This window comes from Hemitrygon akajei, chromosome 3 (assembly GCF_048418815.1).
Source record: "Hemitrygon akajei chromosome 3, sHemAka1.3, whole genome shotgun sequence".
NCBI lineage: Eukaryota > Metazoa > Chordata > Chondrichthyes > Myliobatiformes > Dasyatidae > Hemitrygon > Hemitrygon akajei.
In genome coordinates this window covers 104,736,377-104,755,517 of record NC_133126.1, presented here as the reverse complement: position 1 = coordinate 104,755,517, position 19,141 = coordinate 104,736,377, and the positions used below count along the sequence as shown (strand labels likewise).

Sequence of the window (19,141 nt, the reverse complement as noted above, 5' to 3'; positions counted from 1 at the left end):
ATCTCTGCTACCTCAGGACTACCTGCCCCTCCACCTATCTTCGTATCTTCCGCAAACTTGGCCACAAAGCCATCAATTTCGGCATCCAAATCATTGACACATAATCGGTTCCAACACAGACCTCCTGTGGAATATCATTAGTCACCGGCAGCCACTCAGAAAAGGATCCCTTTATTCCCCTTTGCTTCCTGCCTATCAGCCAATGCGCTGTCAAAGCAAACAAGTAATCGCGGCGATAATAATTCGCCGGGACCCAGCGATCTAATGCGCAAGCGCAAGAGTAGCACCGGGTTCCGAAAAAAACGCATGCGCAGATTGGACAAAGGGCTCGAGAATATGAAGCAGGTAGGAGTGGGGCTCCGGGCGAGAATTTAATCAGCATCGGCGTTCATACTCCGACTGAGGGATAATTGTTTTAAGCCTAAATACATGGTGGTTTCGTACCCCAGGACAGACCCAGTCTTATCACTTTCTCACCCCACGATCTGTACCCGGACCCCGGGGAAGCTTTCCGTTGAAGAGTAAAAGTACTGGCGCCATTTCCGCAGCGCATGCGCTGGGACGTGACGGATCTCGTGGGGGTTTCTGGGAACAGAGGCAGCCATGGCTGACAGCGCCTACCAGCCAATCCGTGAGGCGTGTTTGCAGGCACATTCGGAGGAAACTGGAGCGGCTCGATCTCTCAGATAATGCCAGGCTCCAGATATTTAAATCGAAGGATTAGGAACTCGGAACAAAAATATAATTCCGATTTATCTCTGGTGAAGATTCTACCTTCCAGTCAAAGATATATCAGTTAGTGCCACATAGAAAAAAAGAACAAAATCCTTCCATCAGCTTTAGTTCTTGAGAAAATCACCTCTGTTCTACCTCTTCTTGTTCTTGACCTTTCTACCTTGAACCTGTTTTCTACCATTCTCTGGGTACACCATGATAACAAACTGAGCCACCTAATAGATTGAAAATATGTAGAAATAGCTTATATTGATGTACACAGGAATACAGACAAGGATACCTGATTTGTGCGCAGTTAGAAGATGAGTTGTTCCTCTATCTTGGGTTGAACTTTGCTGTAACAGTGTGATGACAAAGTTCACCATAGAGACTGAAATGATCTCAACTGAAATGCCCTTCACTCACTGATGAATGTTGTAAATCTTTTACCGGTTAGAAACAACAAAGAGTTTGTGTATGAAAATCTCAAACGCAGCAAGGAATTTACTCAGCCAACCCACAGACACACCAGTGAGTTCATAGTGGAAGAGGCTATTCAGCTGCTCTGTGTGTGGGAAGGGATTCACTCACTCAGCTGACCTGCAGACACACCAGTGAGTTCAGAATAGAGAGAGATGGCTCAACTGTTCCTTGTGTGAGAAGAGATTCATTCGGTCATCTGATCTGCTGATACACGAGCAAATTCACCCTGGGGAGAGGCCGTACATCTGCTAAGACTGTGGGAAGGGATTCACTTTGTCATCCCACCTACTGCAACATCAGCGAGTTCACACTGGGGAGATGCCGTTCATCTGTTCAGACTGTGGGAGGGGATTCTCTTGGTCGTCTGAACTGAAGGTACATCAGCGAGTTCACACTGGGGAGAAGCCGTTCACCTGCTCAGACTGTGGGAAGGGATTCTCTTGGTCGTCTGAACTGAAGGTACATCAGCGAGTTCACACTGGGGAGAAGCCGTTCACCTGCTCAGACTGTGGGAAGGGATTCACTCAGTTATGCAACCTACATGCACACCATTTAGTTCACACTGGTGAGAGGCCATTCACCTGCTCAGACTGTGGGAAGGGATTTACTCGCTCATATCAACTGAAGGTACATCAGCGAGTTCACACTGGGGAGAGACCATTCACCTGCTCATACTGTGGAAAGGGATTCACTCAGTTATCGCATCAACTGGCACACCAGAGAGTTCACACTGGGGAGATGCCATTCATCTGCTCAGACTGTGGGAAGGGATTTCCTGACTCATATCAACTGAAGGTACATCAGCGAGTTCACACAGGGGAGAGGCCATTCATCTGCTCAGAATGTGGGAAGGGATTTCCTCGGTCTTTTCAACTGAATGTACATCAGCGGGTTCACACTGGGGAGAGGCCGTTCAACTGCCCAGACTGTGGGAAGGGATTCACACAGTTGTGCAGCCTTCGTGGACACCAATTAGTTCACACTGGGGAGTGGCCGTTCACTTGCTCAGACTGTGGGAAGGGATTTCGTGACTCATATCAACTGAAGGTCCATCAGCGAGTTCACACAGGGGAGAGGCCGTTCACCTGCTCAGACTGTGGGAAGGGATTCACTGGGTCATCTCAACTGAAGGTCCATCAGCGAGTTCACACTGGGGAGAGGCCGTTCACCTGCTCAGACTGTGGGAAGAGCTTCTCTCAGTCATCTCAACTGAAGGTACATCAGCGAGTTCACACTGGGGAGAGGCCATTCACCTGCTCTGAATGTGGGAAGGGATTCACTCGGTCATCCAACCTTGTGAAACACTACCGAATTCATACAGGAGGAAAAGTCTAAATAAACTGCATGCTGGGTATTTAACCATCGGACCCAAGTTCAAAAGTGTCTGTTGGTATCAAACTCTGCAGTTCTTGCTGCTGCTCATCACACCAAGTTCTGCACACTGGGCAGGGGAGGGGTTTCTTCTGTTTAAGTTCTCCTTCAATGGGGCTGGAATTCAATATTCTGGATCTGACTAATAAATTAGTTCTAATTTAAACTTTGTCTCAGTTACTTAGTGAATCTACAAAACTCCCAGTTTACAGTGGAAGTCAACTCAGCTGGTCCCTGTCAGTGTTTCTGTTGTATAACACAAGACCATAACATCATGAGATATAGCAGCAGAATTAGCCCAATTGGCTCATCAAGTCTGATTCACCCTTCCATCATGGCTGATCCATTTTCCCCCTCAGCCCCAATCTCCTTTCTTCTCTCCATATCCATTTATACCCTGACTAGAATCAATCAGCCTCTTCCTTGAATATATCCAATCACTCTGACTGAAGAAATGCCTCCTTATCTCCATTGTAAAAGGTTGCCCCTCTATTCTCAGGTTGTGTCCTGTAGTCTTAGACTTTCCCACCATTGGAAACATCCTCTCCACGTCCACTCTTATCAATACCTTTCAATATTCGACAAGTTTCAGCAAAGTCATCTATGTTCTTTTGAATTCCTGTGAGTAGAGGCGCAGAGCCATCAAATACTCCTTATATGATAAGCTTTTTAATCCCAGAATATTGTTGTGAGTCTACTTTGAACCTTCTCCAATATTAGTACATCTTTTCTTAGATAAGGTGTCCAAAACAGGTGACAATTTTACAAGTGAAGCCTCACCGATGTTTTATAAATCTTAATGTTACATCCTTGCTTTTATATTCCTAATCTGTTGAAGTCATTCTGGATTCCTCCTCCTTCCTCTACCTGCCACTCCACGCATCTCTGCAAGCTTGGCCGCAAAGGCATCAATTCTGTCATCCATGTCTTTGAAATATAACAAAAAGAAGTGGACCTAAGAGAGGCCCCTGTTGAACACCACAAGTTAGCAGCAGCCAACCTGAATAGGCTTCCTTTATTCACACTCTGCCTCCTGCCAATCAGCCAATGTTCTATCCATGCTAGTATCTTTCATGTAATACCATGGGCTTTCAACTTGTTAAGCAGCCTTATGTGTAGCAACTTGGACGTCCAAGATCTGAAAATTCAAGTACACAACATTCACCAATTCTTTGTCTATTCTGCTTGTTATTTCTTCAAACAATTTCAACAGATGCATCAAGCAAGATTTTCCCTTAAAGAAACTATGCTGACTGGCCTGTTATTATGTACCTCCAAGTACTCCAAAACCACATACTTAACAATCAACTCCATCGTCTCCCACCACTGAGGTCAGATAACTGGCATATAATTTCCTTTTTTCTGCCATACTTAACCATATAACATATAACAATTACAGCACGGAAACAGGCCATCTCGGCCCTTCTAGTCCGTGCCGAACGCTTACTCTCACCTAGTCCCACCAACCTGCACTCAGCCCATAACCCTCCATTCCTTTCCTGTCCATATACCTATCCACCTTCTTGAAGGTGGACTGACCTTTACAATTTTCCAGGCCCCTGAAACTATTACTAATGCCTCCAAACTGTCTTCAGCTACCTCTTTGAGAACTCTGGGGTTTACACCATCTGGTCCAAGTGACTTATCAACCTTCAAAACTTTCAGTTTCCCAAGCACCTTCTCCCTAGTAATGGCAACTTCATTCATTTCTGTCTCCTGACACATTCAAACATAACTGCTAATGTCTTCCACCATGCAGTCTGATGCAAAATACTTATTCAGTTCATCCACCCATTACAAAGTCTCCAGAATGATTATCCAATGGCTCAATATGTACTCTCGCCATTCTTTTACACTTTGTGTATCTGAAAAGTACTTTTGGTGTCCTCTTTATTATTGGCTAACTTTCCTTCATATTCCATCTTTTATTTCTTCATGACCTTTTTAGTTGACGTGTTGGTTTTATAAGCTTTCCAGTCATCTTACCTTCCACCAAGTTTTGCTCTACGATATGCTCTCTCTGGCATTTATGTTGGCTTTGACTTCTTTGTTAGTTATGGTTGTGTCACCCTACCTTTGGAATACTTCTTCCTCTTTGAGAGATGTATGTATCTTGTGCTTTCTGATATGGTGCCAGAAGTTCTAGCCATTGTTGATCTGCCATCATTCCTGCCAGTGTTCATTTCCAATCAGTTTTGGCCTGCTCATGCCTTTGTAATTACTGATATAGAAACATAGAACAGTACAGCACATTACAGGCCCTTTGGTCCACAATGTTGTGCTGACCCTCAAACCCTACCTCCCATATAACCCCCCACCTTAAATTCCTCCATATACCTGTCTAGTAGTCTCTTAAACTTCACTGGTGTATCTGCCTCCACCACTGACTCAGGCAGTGCATTCCACGCACCAACTGCTCTCTGAGTGAAAAACCTTCCTCTAATATCCCCCTTGAACTTCCCTCCCCTTACCTTAAAGCCATGTCCTCTTGTACCGAGCAGTGGTGCCCTGGGGAAGAGGCGCTGGCTGTCCACTCTGTCTATTCCTCTTAATATCTTGTACACCTCTATCATGTCTCCTCTCATCCTCCTTCTCTCCAAAGAGTAAAGCCCTAGCTCCCTTAATCTCTGAATATAATCCATACTCTCTAAACCAGGCAGCATCCTGGTAAATCTCCTCTGTACCCTTTCCAATGCTTCCACATCTTTCCTATAGTGAGGCGACCAGAACTGGACACAGTACTCCAAGTGTGGCCTAACTAGAGTTTTATAGAGCTGCATCATTACATCGCGTCTCTTAAACTCTATCCCTCGACTTATGAAAGCTAACACCCCATAAGCTTTCTTAACTACACTATCTACCTATGAGGCAACTTTCAGGGATCTCTGGACATGTACCCCCAGATCCCTCTGCTCCTCCACACTTACCAAGTATCCTGCCATTTACTTTATACTCTGCCTTGGAGTTTGTCCTTCCAATGTGTACCACCTCACACTTCTCTGGGTTGAACTCCATCTGCCACTTCTCAGCCCACTTCTGCATCCTTTCAATGTCTCTCTGTAATCTTTGTCAATCCTCTACACTATCTACAACACCACAAACCTTTGTGTCGTCTGCAAACTTGCCAACCCACCCTTCTACCTCCACATCCAGGTCGTTAATAAAAATCACAAAAAGCAGAGGTCCCAGAACAGATCCTTGTGGGACACCACTAGTCACAACTCTCCAATCTGAATGTACTCCCTCCACCACAACCCTCTGCCTTCTGCAGGCAAGCCAATTCTGAATCCACCTGGCCAAACTTCCCTGGATCCCATGCCTTCTGACTTTCTGAATAAGCCTACCATGTGGAACCTTGTCAAATGCCTTACTAAAATCCATGTAGATCACATCGACTGCACTACCCTCATCTATATGCCTGGTCACCTCAAAGAACTCTATCAGGCTTGTTAGGCACGATCTGCCCATCACAAAGCCATGCTGACTGTCCCTGATCAGACCATGATTCTCTAAATGCCTATAGATCCCATCTCTGAGAATCTTTTCCAACAGCTTTCCCACCACAGACGTAAGGCTCACTGGTCTATAATTACTTGGACATATTGAGAAATATACCTGACATAATCATTATATATACCTGCAACATAACCACTATATATACCTGAAATAAAAATCACTATGTATTAGCTATTTACTATACTAGGTACTGAATATTAATATGTATTATTTTACTAGACACATTTTGCTATGTGTTGTTTTCACTAGATACTTTGTGCTCTCTTAGCTGCATATTATGGCACTTACAGAACACCTGTTTGGTTAGCAGCACTATTAGCTGAGATGTATCCCATGTATTACACTCAGCCTTTGTTTAGTACGAGATAACGGTGGCGGACAGGATGCAGCGAGCAGGAATGTAAAGTGAGGGAGGTTGTCTGGAAAACATAATCTTGGCCACGAATAAGGCCCCAATGTGAACGGGTGAAATATAATGGTGGCGCACCGAGGGCTAGGCAAGAGCGATTAATTAATTAATATATAGATGATATGCAATTAAAACTTGATTGGGTATGCTGATGAAACCGAAATGTAACTGAGATAAGAAATTACTATAAAGGATGCTGTACACCGGAGCTCGGTGGGCTTTCGGTGACAAGTTCATTGATTGCCTCAGCCTTTGTTTGCAAATAAAGGTTTAATTTTCTTGAAGAATTGTCTGTGTCTCCAGGTCATTTCAAGTAACCACGACAAAATTGGCGACCGCGGCAGGACCGGAAAGAGACCCGTGGAAAAGATTCGGCGGGTTGGGGCCGCTTCCCGGTCCCTCGGGAGCCCTTACAGAGCTAACAGAATTACGGGTGCACCCAGAAAAAGGTAAGCGCTTTTTGCGACAATTTGGATTAAAATTCTGTTGGTTTTGGGGGTCTCGGGGACTCAGAAGTGTGTAGCAACTGCCGAAGGGTCTCTCCTATCCAAAGAATCTGGCAGAATTGAGGGTTTGACAGGAGGCTCAGAGGATTGATCGAGAACACTGCAGTGGGGGTAAGTACGAATAAGATAACAAGAAGTTGAGTAAAGAAAATTCCACGTGGTGTTGGTAAATCCCTGTGGATACCGCTTCGCACAAAGCGAAGGGCTGAACGGGCAGGGAGAGTGAAGAGAAACTTCTGTGAGTACTGCCCTAGGTTGAGGGCTGTTCAGGCAGAACGGAATAGAAGGCAAGAAGAATTTGATAAATTGCTTAAACACTGGAGAATAAACTGTAGGGCTAGGTGTAAAGATAGGATCGGGGAAGTATTTGAACTGTGAGACTTTTAAGAAATAGTACCTAAGAGAAGGAGAAAACACCATGGCGGAAGAAAAAGGAACAACAGTAGACATACTGTGCAAGAAATTCCCGGTAAGTAGAGGTGAGATTACTGCAATTTCAGAGAAATGGGAAAAAAGAACCAAAAACCTGTGCACGAAATGGCCAAAAGAAGGAACATTCGATGTAAGCTTGTGTGAAGAGATGGAAGCACTAATTAAAAATCATAAACCAAACGATAAGTCCAAGAAAAGGGAGGAAAGGAGAGAGCAGGAGATAGAAGTATTGAAACTTTTTAGGATGGAGGGAGAGAGATTGAGAAAGACAGGCAGGATATTGATAATAAATGAAAAAGACAAAAGGGAACAGGAAAAACAGTCGGGTGATGGAGAGGAAAAATTAACAGAAACCCGGCTTCAGCTCTATACCCGGATGTGAAAGAAGTAGAAAGACCCCCTCCCTATCATGAGCAGGGAACGCCCAAGCAGTGCCCCATGATATCAGGAACAATAAGCCTGCAGGGGGAAGTAGAGGTCTGGGACCCTGAGGAGGAAAGAAGGAAATATGAGAAGGTGAGAGAGGTGCTGAAGAACGAGATAGAGGGAGAAAGGATAAGGATGGAACAGGAAAGAAGGGAGATCGAAAGAGAAGTGGAAAGGCTACAGCAGCAGAGAGAGAAGAGGGATTATGAGGAGTATTGGTTATACTGTAGAGACAGACAGACTAGAAGAGAACAGGAATCATCTAGATGGCAAGAACGGAGTGAGTTGAGAGGAAGTTGGAGGAAGGTAGGAGACGAGAGTTTGGAGGAAGTACGAGAGAGGACGGAGAGGCAGATATTGGAGATGGAAGAGGGGACTAGAGTGGAGAAGGAGCAAGGAAGAAGGTATACCCCAGGAAGGTATGAGTGGCAGCCGGTAGTATTAGGGCCAGCAATAGATGAAGAACCAAGTGAGGAAGGAAGCTTGATTACATGGAACGGGGAGAAGGAAATGCTGCCACTGCTGGTAAAGGGATCAGGACAAGTACAGTATATCCCTTGGGGATCCCAGGACCTGGAAGGGCTGAAAAATACTCTGCCTAGTCTGCACGAGGGGGCAGGAAAGTGGATTAGAGCCTTTGAGGAGGAAACAATGGGACGATTGTTGGCTATGGGAGATTTGAAGGCACTGCTGATAAGATTGATGGGAACTTCCAAGTTGAAAGAACTGATGGAAATGGCTGGCTTGCAGAATGTGGACAGCCCACAGACTGATGGGGCCAATTTTGATCCAGTGAGGCAGAGGGTATGGCAGGCCCTCAGGAAGCTTTATCCACCCAGAGTAGACCCCAAAGCCTTAAAGGGGGAACTACTGGGAGACACTGAAAACCCAGCAGCCTATGTAGAAAACCAGTTGAAAAGGTGGAGACTGGAGACTGAGCAAGAGGTGGAAAATAGCTTGTTTCTGAACTCACTGTTCCGACAGAGCATTTTGGATGCAATGCCTCCGCAGGTCAAGTCTAAATTGGAGGAAGTGGTTGGGCTGTCATCACTGACCCCACGAGCATTCAGTGATCACGTAGTCCACGTGGTGGAGAACTATCGGAGAGACAAACGAAAGCTGGCTGAGCAGCAAGAAGAGGTGCAGCGAAAGCTATTGCAAATGCAGCTCGAAGAACTGAAAACGAAGGACAAAGAAAAAAGCAAAAAGATGCTGCCAGCCATCACTAGTGTGAGTACAGCCATTACACCATTAGATGGAGGAACTGGTCAATCTGTCAATCAAGGGCCAGAAAACCCCATGCCAATAATGAATGTCTTCGGCGGAGCATTTCCACAGATGTCCTATTGGGGACAGAGTAGAGTTAAGCAACAGCCCAGACAGGACTGGAACTCCCAAGGAGGAGGGCAGAGGAGTTATGGGCAAAGAGGATTAGAGAGGAGATGGGGGAAAGAGAGGCAGAAAGATTGTGCTGGGGATGCAGCCAGCCTGGACACATGAAGAGAGACTGCCCATTTAAACCATGGCCCATCTCGTATCAGCAGGAGCCGATGGCAAGGGAGCCACAGTTTGGCCACATGCTGGCTCCTGGGGGTCCGAGCGGACCTGTGAACCCCTATGCGAGGTATTAGGGGTGCCCCGAGAACTCGAGTGGGAAGGGACATTACCCGATGATAACGAGGGAGGCAGAGGAGGAACCTATGGTTCAGGTTATGTTAGAAGGGCAACTGACACCAATGATGATAGATACTGGAGCCACGTACACTTGCGTACAGCCACAGTATGCCCTTCACCTTCCCATGTCAGGAAAGTTTATTAAGACGGTAGGGTTCTCGGGGAAAACACAGTTCACACAGTGTACGGCTCCAGTGCATTTGAAAATGGGAAATAAAGGAATTGTTTTACCAGTACTAGTATCTAAAGGAACTCCGATTAATTTGTTAGGCAGAGATGCTCTATTGAAACTGGAATTAAAATTAGAATGCACCAGAAATGGGTTAAGTGTGGAAAGAGCAGGGGCTCAATTAATAGTGCGAGAAGATAAGAGAGCCAATGTTTTTGGATAGGGGACATAGAAGATCAGATCTGGGATACCTGGGAAAAGTGGAAACAGGGCGTGCAGGCCATATTACCTGAGGCTGTAGTGCCCAAATCTGAGTTACATTGTACTGTAATTTTCGATGAGGCTCAGAATAAGGAGGTAGAGAGGAGATGGAACATGAGGACAGATATTCGACAACAACTAAAAGGGGAAGCCATTGTAATTGGGAAGCAGGGGGTAGCCCTGCAAATCAGGTGGAATACCTTCTTGAAGGAATGGTACAGGATGCCAGAAGCTGTACCCCACAAAATCTGCTGGTAAATGAGGGATACCAGTCTAAAGACCTAGGACCCCTAGTAAAGCAGGTAAGCACCGTAACGGTTTGGAGAAAGGTTATGCCTGAGGTATGGATATCCGGAGACAACAACTACATTAAGATAGGGGTAAACATAGATGTGACAGGAACTGTGAAGGAAGTTGAAGTAACTCCTCAGCCACACATGCCGTTGTTGGGGAAGGCAAGGGGTCGGCAGAAAAATAAAATATTGGACAAGTTGCCATCTATTCTGTGGTCGCAACATGACACGGACATGGGGAAAATAAAAACAGCCAGTCCGGTGGAGGTACGGTTAAAGAAAGGAGCAGTTCCACTTAGGAGACCACAATATCCCTTAAGACCGGTAGCAGAGGAAGGTATAGCGCCGACGATACAGGGACTGTTAAGGGCAGGAGTACTTAAGAGAGTAAACAGCCCTTGCAATACTCCGCTGTTGCCTGTCCCAAAAGCGGACAGGCCTAAATGGAGACTGGTGCATGACTTACGAGCAGTGAATGAGGTAGTGGAGGATTTGGCAGCAGTGGTCCCGAATCCACACACACTGCTGACTAATATCCCGCCAGAAGCAAGCTACTTTTCAGTAATTGATTTGTGTTCGGCTTTCTTCAGCATTCCCCTAGCCGAACAGTGTCAGTATTTGTTTGCATTTACATACAGAGGTAACCAGTACACCTACACTAGAATGCCACAAGGATTTAAGCATTCACCACATGTTTTTAATAAAGTATTGAAGGAACATTTGGATGGCATTCCGCTGGAAAGTACACTGATACAGTATGTGGATGATTTGTTGATTTGCTCTGAAAGTGAAGAGTAGTGTGAACGGGATACTGTGATACTTTTAGAGAAACTGGCGTATGGAGGACATAAAGTATCTAAGAAAAAGCTGCAATTTTGTAAGCAGCAGGTGGAATATTTAGGAAGGATGGTATCTAAAGGCGTGAAGGCAATAGCGCCGAGTCAGATTGAGGCGATAACGAAGGCTCCAAAGCCCCAAACAGTAGGGCAGATGATGACGTTTTTGGAAATGACAGGATATAGCTCAGATTGGATTGGAGAATATGCGGAGATTGTAGCACCACTGAGAAAGATAATGAAGGAAGCAGGCCATACCAATTTGAGAACTAGCCTGCAGTGGAATGAGGAGGCGGAGATAGCTTTCAATACTATTAAGCAGGAATTGCAGTCAGCCCCGGCATTAGCATTGCCTGACTATGAAAAGGTTTTCCATCTGTATGTATCTAATCGACGGGAAGGCTATGCCGCAGCAGTGCTGACACAAGTGATAGGTACAGGGAAAGCGAAGCAGCCAATAGCGTACTACAGTGCAAAACTGGACGAGGTGGCCCAGGGGTATCCACCTTGTTATCAGGGATTGGCAGCACTGTACTATGCGTATGAGAAGGCATCATCTGTAACTATGGGTTATCCTGTGATACTGTACACACACCACAAGGTAGCAGAATTGCTGGATAGAGAGAAATTTGTGTTAACACCAGCCAGGATAGCAGCGTATCAGATGCTGCTGACATTTCCAGATGTAGCCATACAAAGATGTACCACCAGTAACGTAGCTGATTATGTCCCTTTGAGCTGCGAAGGAGAATCCCATGATTGTGTAGGGAAAACGATGACATTTGCCAAGCTGAGAGCAGATTTACGGTCAGAGCCACTAGAGGATTCAGATAAAAAGGTTTTGTTTGTAGATGGTTCTGGCTATAGGGATTATGATGGAAATCATGCAGGATTCTCAATAGTACAGCAGGACCAGTCAAGCTTCAAGACCATCAGAGTGGAAGCTTGTCCACAACCGTGCTCCGCCCAATTAGCAGAACTTAAGGCTTTAACAGCAGCATGTGAGATGATGGAAGGTGAGAAAGTAGACATTTACACTGATTCGGCATATGCCCATGGGGTGTGTCATCTGTTTGGGGCAGTGTGGAAACAGAGAGATTTCAGGAAAAGTAATGGAGACCCCATACAGCATTGTCAGCAAATTTCAGACTTAATAAAAGCACTTATGAAACCCCAAGCACTGGCTATAGTGAAATGCCAGGCACACAAGAAAGGGAATGGTATGATAACAAAAGGAAATCAAGCGGCAGACGAAGCAGCCAGGAAAGCATCTGGGTGTACATCAGTTATTATTGCACCCCAGGTAAGCCTAGAGCCAGAACCCATGATAGAGGACCTGGTTGAAATGCAAGGTAGGGCAACTTTGGCAGAACAGACAATGTGGAGGCGACGGGGGGCCAAGCAGAACTCAGAAGGCCTGTGGAGCACGGAGGATGGTTTGTGGGTAGCACCTACTCCTTTGTTGACTATCCTAATTTCAGAAGCACATGGAGTGGACCATTGTGCAAGGGGGGAAGTAATAAGGAAAATAAAAAAAGGATGGTTTCTGGTCGCCTTACTTACAGGCTTCGGTAGACTATGTTTTAGCACAATGCGAGGTTTGTGCACAGAATAATGTTCGAAGGGGGATTGCAACCCCAATAGGTCACATACCCGTGCCTGAAGGACCATTTCGACATCTGGTGATCGACTACGTAGATATGATAATGATGGTAAGAGGGAAAAGATACATTCTGGTGGTAATTGACAGGTTCTGCAGATGGGTAGAGGCAGTACCCTCGAAGGATCAAGGGGCAGGAACAGTGGTAAAGTTCCTGACAAATGAAGTGATCCCAAGATTTGGAATACCTACGGAAATTAGCTTGGACAACGGTTCGGCCTTCATCCAAAAGGTGGTCAAATTGGTATTACAAGTACTGAGAATAAAACAAAGGTTTGGCTGTGTGTACCACCCACAGTCACAGAGCATTGTGGAAAGAATCAATGGCACTCTGAAGGCCAAGCTGAACAAAATTTGTGCAGAGACTAGACTGAATTGGGTTGATGCATTACCGTTAGCACTAATGAGTTACCGTCTGCAGACTAATCGGGTAACATGCTTGACACCACATGAAATGTTAACTGGAAGGCCCATGCCAGTGCCCCAATGGAGAGGACTATATAAGGGACCCAGTTTAGAGCAATTGGAACTTGAACTAAGACAATATATGTGGCTATTAACTATGATACATCAGTCTATTTATACACAGGAAAAACAGAAAGAGCCGGAGACTGTCCAAAGGGAAGAACCAATCCAACCAGGAGATCAGGTCTACGTGCGAGCGTTTCGAAGGAAGTGGAACAAACCAAGAAGGGAAGGGCTTTTCACGGTAATCAAGGCATCACCCACTGCGGTTCAGGTGGAAGGGCGTTCCACTTGGTATCATCTCAACCACTGCACTAGGGCAGTTCCGCAGGTTCAGTCAGAGGCGGAACCCGAGGTAAGTGGTGAGGAGGAGCAGACTGCAGAGGCCAGCCAGGAGGATCAAGAAGCCGACACTGCAGCACAGGAATTTGACCAGGTGGTAAGGGAGGTCTTTGGTAATTCTGATGACTCTGAGAATGAAGTTGGGGATAGTAGTATTCCTCCAGATAATGGGGATGGTTTGGGTACAATCAGTTTTGCCCCACAGAATAACACACCTGCCTACTATAGCGCAGATTTGGAAACCATCAACATGGAGGATATGGCATGGGAATGATCTAACCGTGGGAAACTCGGGAGCACGCAGTAAGAGAAGTAGCACACACACCATTTTGCCACGACAAGAGAACACATGGTACCAATGGGCAATGTATACAGCAGGCACGATGGAAAGACAGAATTGCTACCTGTGCTCAAAGGCAAACCCTGCGCAGCATGTAGTCCCCATGCCTTATAATTCTTCCACTTGTGCACAGTGGCGTAGGGAACACAGGGAGCGATGTGGGCAACGATGTCCTGGTCCAGTCAGTGCCAGGGCTTGTTACATGAGGATTTGTGTTAACACTGATCCCTGTTATAGAAACTGTCTGAACAATGCACCCATATTGGTGTATGCTATATCAGGTGTCCTCGCAGTTTGACCAAAACAAGCTTGCCTATCACTGTAATTATAGCTGACCCTGGGCTATAAATAAAAGGAGCCAAACACCTATGCAGGAACAATTTATGATGCAGGGTCATCTGAGTTATGAATGCTTCATGTGGGTGGGCACTCGCCCGGTTGGCCATTTCCAAGGCAACTGCACTCAGACGTGGGATGTCACCCCAGGTAAAAAACATACAATGGGTACCCCTCCTCCTGCATTGGACTCTCAAACTATCCCATTAGCAGACACTTGGTGGCTGTGTGGACAGAAAGGAGGTCTGAGATCTACGCTCCCCCTCAATTGGGCAGGAACATGTACGCGTGTCATGCTGCTTCAGGAAGTTATAATGTACCCTGAAGTACAGTCCAGCGCTAACTTCCCTGAGCAGCGGACACTGCTACGGCAGAAGAGAAAATATGAACCTAACCCGACAATCCGGATTGACAGTATAGGACAGCCGAGAGGTATACCTAACGAATTCAAGGCGCGGAATGAGATTGCTGCAGGCTGGGAAGCTCACATACCTGTGATAGGGATAAGCAAAAATGTTGAATGGATAAATTATATATACTACAATCAACAGAGGTTCATCAACTACACCGATGATGCACTGGAGGCCTTAGGGCAACAGCTGGATGCAACTAGCAGGATGGCGTGGCAAAACAGACAGGTACTGGATTGGCTATTAGCAGAAAAAGGGGGTGTGTGTGTAATGTTTGGAGAACAATGCTGCACTTTCATACCGAACAATACTAGCCTAGAAGGGTCTTTCACCAGAGCAATGAATAAATTAAAGGATCTGCGGAAGGAGGTCAAACAGAATGCAGGATTTGGGCATCAGTGGTTTGACTGGTTAGAAAGCAAACTAGGGGGATGGGGTGCGTGGCTGACTAAATTAGCAATGACTGCAGGCATTGTGCTGATAAATTGTGCATTTATTCTGTGCTGTTTTCTTCCATGTCTCAAGACTTTAATAATGCGTGCGACAGCAAAACAATTTCCGATGTTCCTGGAAATTGTTGAATCTGACCCCAGACAAGGAGAAAAACCGATGATGTACTGTTACAGTCTGCACGATGCATCAAGCGGACTGGAGGGTGTTAATGATGTGGACACTAGTCTGTAAGGGTGTCAGTCTTTTTTCCTGTCTCAGCTACGGAGGGACAGGTTTTTGGTTCAACAGCCTAGGATAACAGAGAGAGATCATTTTGAGCTCCGAGTATGGAAATTGTAGTTGACCCAAATTTGGGATTAAAATGCTGGACTTTATTTTGGCTTTGGTGCACGGCCTCTGAGTGTTCTCTTTCTGTGTGAGACCCTGTGGGTCTCAAAGGGGGGATTATATTGAGAAATATACTTGACATAATCATTATATATACCTGCAACATAACCACTATATATACCTGAAATAAAATCACTATGTATTAGCTATTTACTATACTATGTAATCACTTCTAGGTACTGAATATTAGATAGATAGATACATTTTGCTATGTGTTGTTTTCACTAGATACTTTGTACTCTCTTAGCTGCATATTATGGCACTTACAGAACACCTGTTTGGTTAGCAGCACTATTAGCTGAGATGTATCCCATGTATTACACTCAGCCTTTGTTTAGTACGAGATAACGGTGGCGGACAGGATGCTGCGAGCAGGAATGTAATGTGAGGGAGGTTGTCTGGAAAACATAATCTTGGCCACGAATAAGGCCCCAATGTGAACGGGTGAAATATAATGGTGGCGCACCGAGGGCTAGGCAAGAGCGATTAATTAATTAATATATAGATGATATGCAATTAAAACTTGATTGGGTATGCTGATGAAACCGAAATGTAACTGAGATAAGAAATTACTATAAAGAATGCTGTACACCGGAGCTCGGTGGGCTTTCGGTGACAAGTTCATTGATTGCCTCAGCCTTTGTTTGCAAATAAAGGTTTAATTTTCTTGAAGAATTGTCTGTGTGGCAGGTCATTTCAAGTAACCACGACAGACATCCCTACTACCTTTTTTGAACAAGGGGAGAACATTCGCCTCCCTCCAATCCTCCGGTACCATTCCCGTGGACAACGAGGACATAAAGATCCTAGCCAGAGATTCAGCAATCTCTTCCTTTGCCTCGTGGAGCAGCCTGGGGAATATTCCGTCAGGCCCCGGGGACTTATCCGTCGTAATGTATTTTAACAACTCCAACACTTCCTCTCCCTTAATATCAACATGCTCCAGAACAACCTCACTCATATTGTCCTCAGCGTCATCAAGTTCCCTCTCAGTGGTGAATACCGAAGAGAAATATTCATTGAGGACCTCTCTCACTTCCACAGCCTCCAGGCACATCTTCCCACTTTTATCTCTAATCGGTCCTACCTTCACTCCTGTCATCCTTTTGTTCTTCACATAATTGAAGAATGCCTTGGGGTTTTCCTTTACACTACTCGCCAAGGCCTTCTCATGCCCCCTTCTTGCTCTTCTCAGCCCCTTCTTAACTCCTTTCTTGCTACCTTATATTCCTCAATAGACCCATCTGATCCTTGCTTCCTAAACCTCATGTATGCTGTCTTCTTCCACCTGACTAGATTTTCCACTTCACTTGTCACCCATGGTTCCTTCACCCTACCATTCTTTATCTTCCTCACCGGGACAAATTTATCCCTAACATCCTGCAAGAGCTCCTTAAACATCGACCACGTCCATAGTACATTTCCCTGCAAAAACATCATCCCAATTCACACCCACAATAGCCTTATAGCCTCATAATTTGCCCTTCCCCAATTAAAAATTTTCCTATCCTCTCTGATTCTATCCTTTTTGATGATAATGCTAAAGGTCAGGGAGTGGTGATCATTGCCCCCCAGATGCTCATCCACTGACAGATCTGTGACCTGACCCAGTTCGTTACCTAATACTAGATCTAGTATATATCTGACTTTAGCTTCTCCTTCTCAAATTGCAGGGTGAATTCTATCATATTATGATCACTTACCCCAAAGACCCTTTTACCTTAAGCTCTATACTGAATTCTGATTCATAACACAACACTCAATCCAGAATAGCTGATCCCTTAGTGGGCTCAACCACGGATGCTCTAAAAAAAAATCTCTTAAGCATTCTAGAAACTCTCCCTCTTGGTATTCACTACCAACCTGATTTTCCCAAACTATCTGCAGATTGAAATACCCCATGACTATCGTAACATTGCCCCTTTGGCATGCATTTTCTATTAACCATTGTAATTTGTAAACCTCATCTTTACTACCACTGCTTAGGGGTTTGTATATAATTAATAATCAGAGTATTTTTACCCCTGCAGCTCCCAGCTCTACCCACAAGACATACAAACAGAGGATCGAGAAGCACTTCAACTCCTCGGACCTCCGGAGCATGTGACATGGCTTACAGATTATTGCAGACTTCAAACCATTTAGTACTGTACCTCCTTCCAGCTCTGCTTCCTTCCCTGATGAGCTTAATTAATTCTATGCTGGCTTTGACTGAGGGAACAAGGAGGTCACTCTCAAAGCGGATCTCCCACATGGTGAATTGCCCCTTTCACTTTGCACCACCCTGAGCAGGGTGAATATACAGAAGGCAGCTGCTCTGGATGGAATACCTGGCTGTGTGCTCAGAGTCTGTGCAGGGCAGTTGGCCAGGGTCTTCACAGACCTTTTCAATCTGTCCCTGGTCCAGGCAGTTGTCCCCTCAAGCTTCAAGATTGCCACCATCGTGTCAGTGTGGAAGCATTCCACTGCCACGGGCCTGAATGACTTCCGCTCAGTTGCACCCACCCCCATCATTGCAAAGTGCTTTGAGAGACTGGTTCTATCACATCTGAAATCCTGTCTACCCACTACCCTGGACCCCCATCAATTTGCCTATTGCAGCAGAGGACGCCATTCCCATGGCACTTCATTCTGCCCTGACCCACCTGGACAGCCCCAACTCTTAATTCAGAATGCTGTTTATTGATTTTAGTTCGGCATTCAATACTGTGATCCCCTCCAAACTGATCGCCAAACTTCACTAGCTTGGTATCAGCTCATCCCTCTGCAAAAGCTTAGACTTTTTGACTAACAGACCTCAATCTCCTAAGTTAGACAAGCTCTCCTCCTCCATTCTCACCCTGAATGCCGGCGTGCCTCAAGGCTGTGTGCTGAGCCCTCTTCTGTACTCCCTTTTCACCTATGACTGCGTTCCTGTACATGGTTCTAACTCCATAATCAAGTTCGCAGATGACACCACGGTGGTTGGCTTGATCAGAGGGGATGACAAGACCACTTACAGGGACTATTTTAAATTCTGCCTCATGTACTCAGTGAATCTTCAACACACCCGGTGTATAATTGGGAATCAATGCAGCCCAGTTGGTCCTTGCCAGAGTTTCTGCTCACCGACACTCCTTTTAGATCCATCCCTGCTGTTCACCTCTTGTGGTGATGGATTCCAAAAAGTGATCACTCAATGGGTGAAGATATTTCCCTTGAATATCCTGCATGGCTTTATGCAGATTGACAATGAGAATGAGTTCACTGCAATTTTGTCCGACATGTTCTTAGTCCTCAAATCTCTGGGATGAGGAAGAATGACATTGGTACTGTAGCTGACCTCCTCTTTCCCAGATGTTTTCAATGATATGGGTCATTTTCACTGCTTTGCAAGATCTGCATACACACAGCTGGATTGGTAGAATACACCACTGTCCTCTAAAGTGGGGAACCATTAGTTGAATGTTCAATGGAGCAGTGTCATAAACAAGAGGCGAGTTGCACAAGGCAGAGTTTGGGACTCTAGACAGTGGTAGGTTTAAGAGCATATGACGAAAAGCAGAGAATCAGAGCAGGAAGCATGGCAACGAATGATGATAGCAACATTTGGAAGCTAATTGACAGAAAAAATAGTAGCAAACACAAGGAAATCTGCAGATGCTGGAAATTCAAGCAA

At 45.4% G+C, this 19,141-nt stretch overlaps 2 protein-coding genes across 3 annotated transcripts in view; both read left to right on the top strand.

Annotated features, from left to right (window-relative positions):
• The first annotated feature begins 320 nt into the window (after positions 1-320).
• Positions 321-19,141, top strand: part of LOC140724561 (uncharacterized) — a 62,066-nt gene continuing 43,245 nt past the window's right edge. Inside the window, exons 1-3 of the mRNA XM_073038995.1 lie at positions 321-2,529; positions 13,340-13,739; positions 17,514-17,586. Of these exons, the coding sequence (XP_072895096.1) occupies positions 1,516-2,529; positions 13,340-13,739; positions 17,514-17,586 (1,487 nt within the window). The 5' untranslated portion in view covers positions 321-1,515. The remainder of the gene's footprint in view (positions 2,530-13,339; positions 13,740-17,513; positions 17,587-19,141) is intronic.
• Positions 6,949-13,454, top strand: LOC140725281 (uncharacterized). 2 transcript variants are annotated; one of them, XM_073040552.1, is made up of 2 exons: positions 6,949-7,478; positions 7,927-13,454. In XM_073040552.1, exon 2 carries the CDS (start codon positions 11,161-11,163, stop codon positions 12,703-12,705), a length of 1,545 nt encoding a protein of 514 aa, XP_072896653.1. In that variant the 5' UTR covers positions 6,949-7,478; positions 7,927-11,160; the 3' UTR covers positions 12,706-13,454. Both variants share the same exon structure in this region, with proteins under 2 accessions (XP_072896653.1, XP_072896654.1).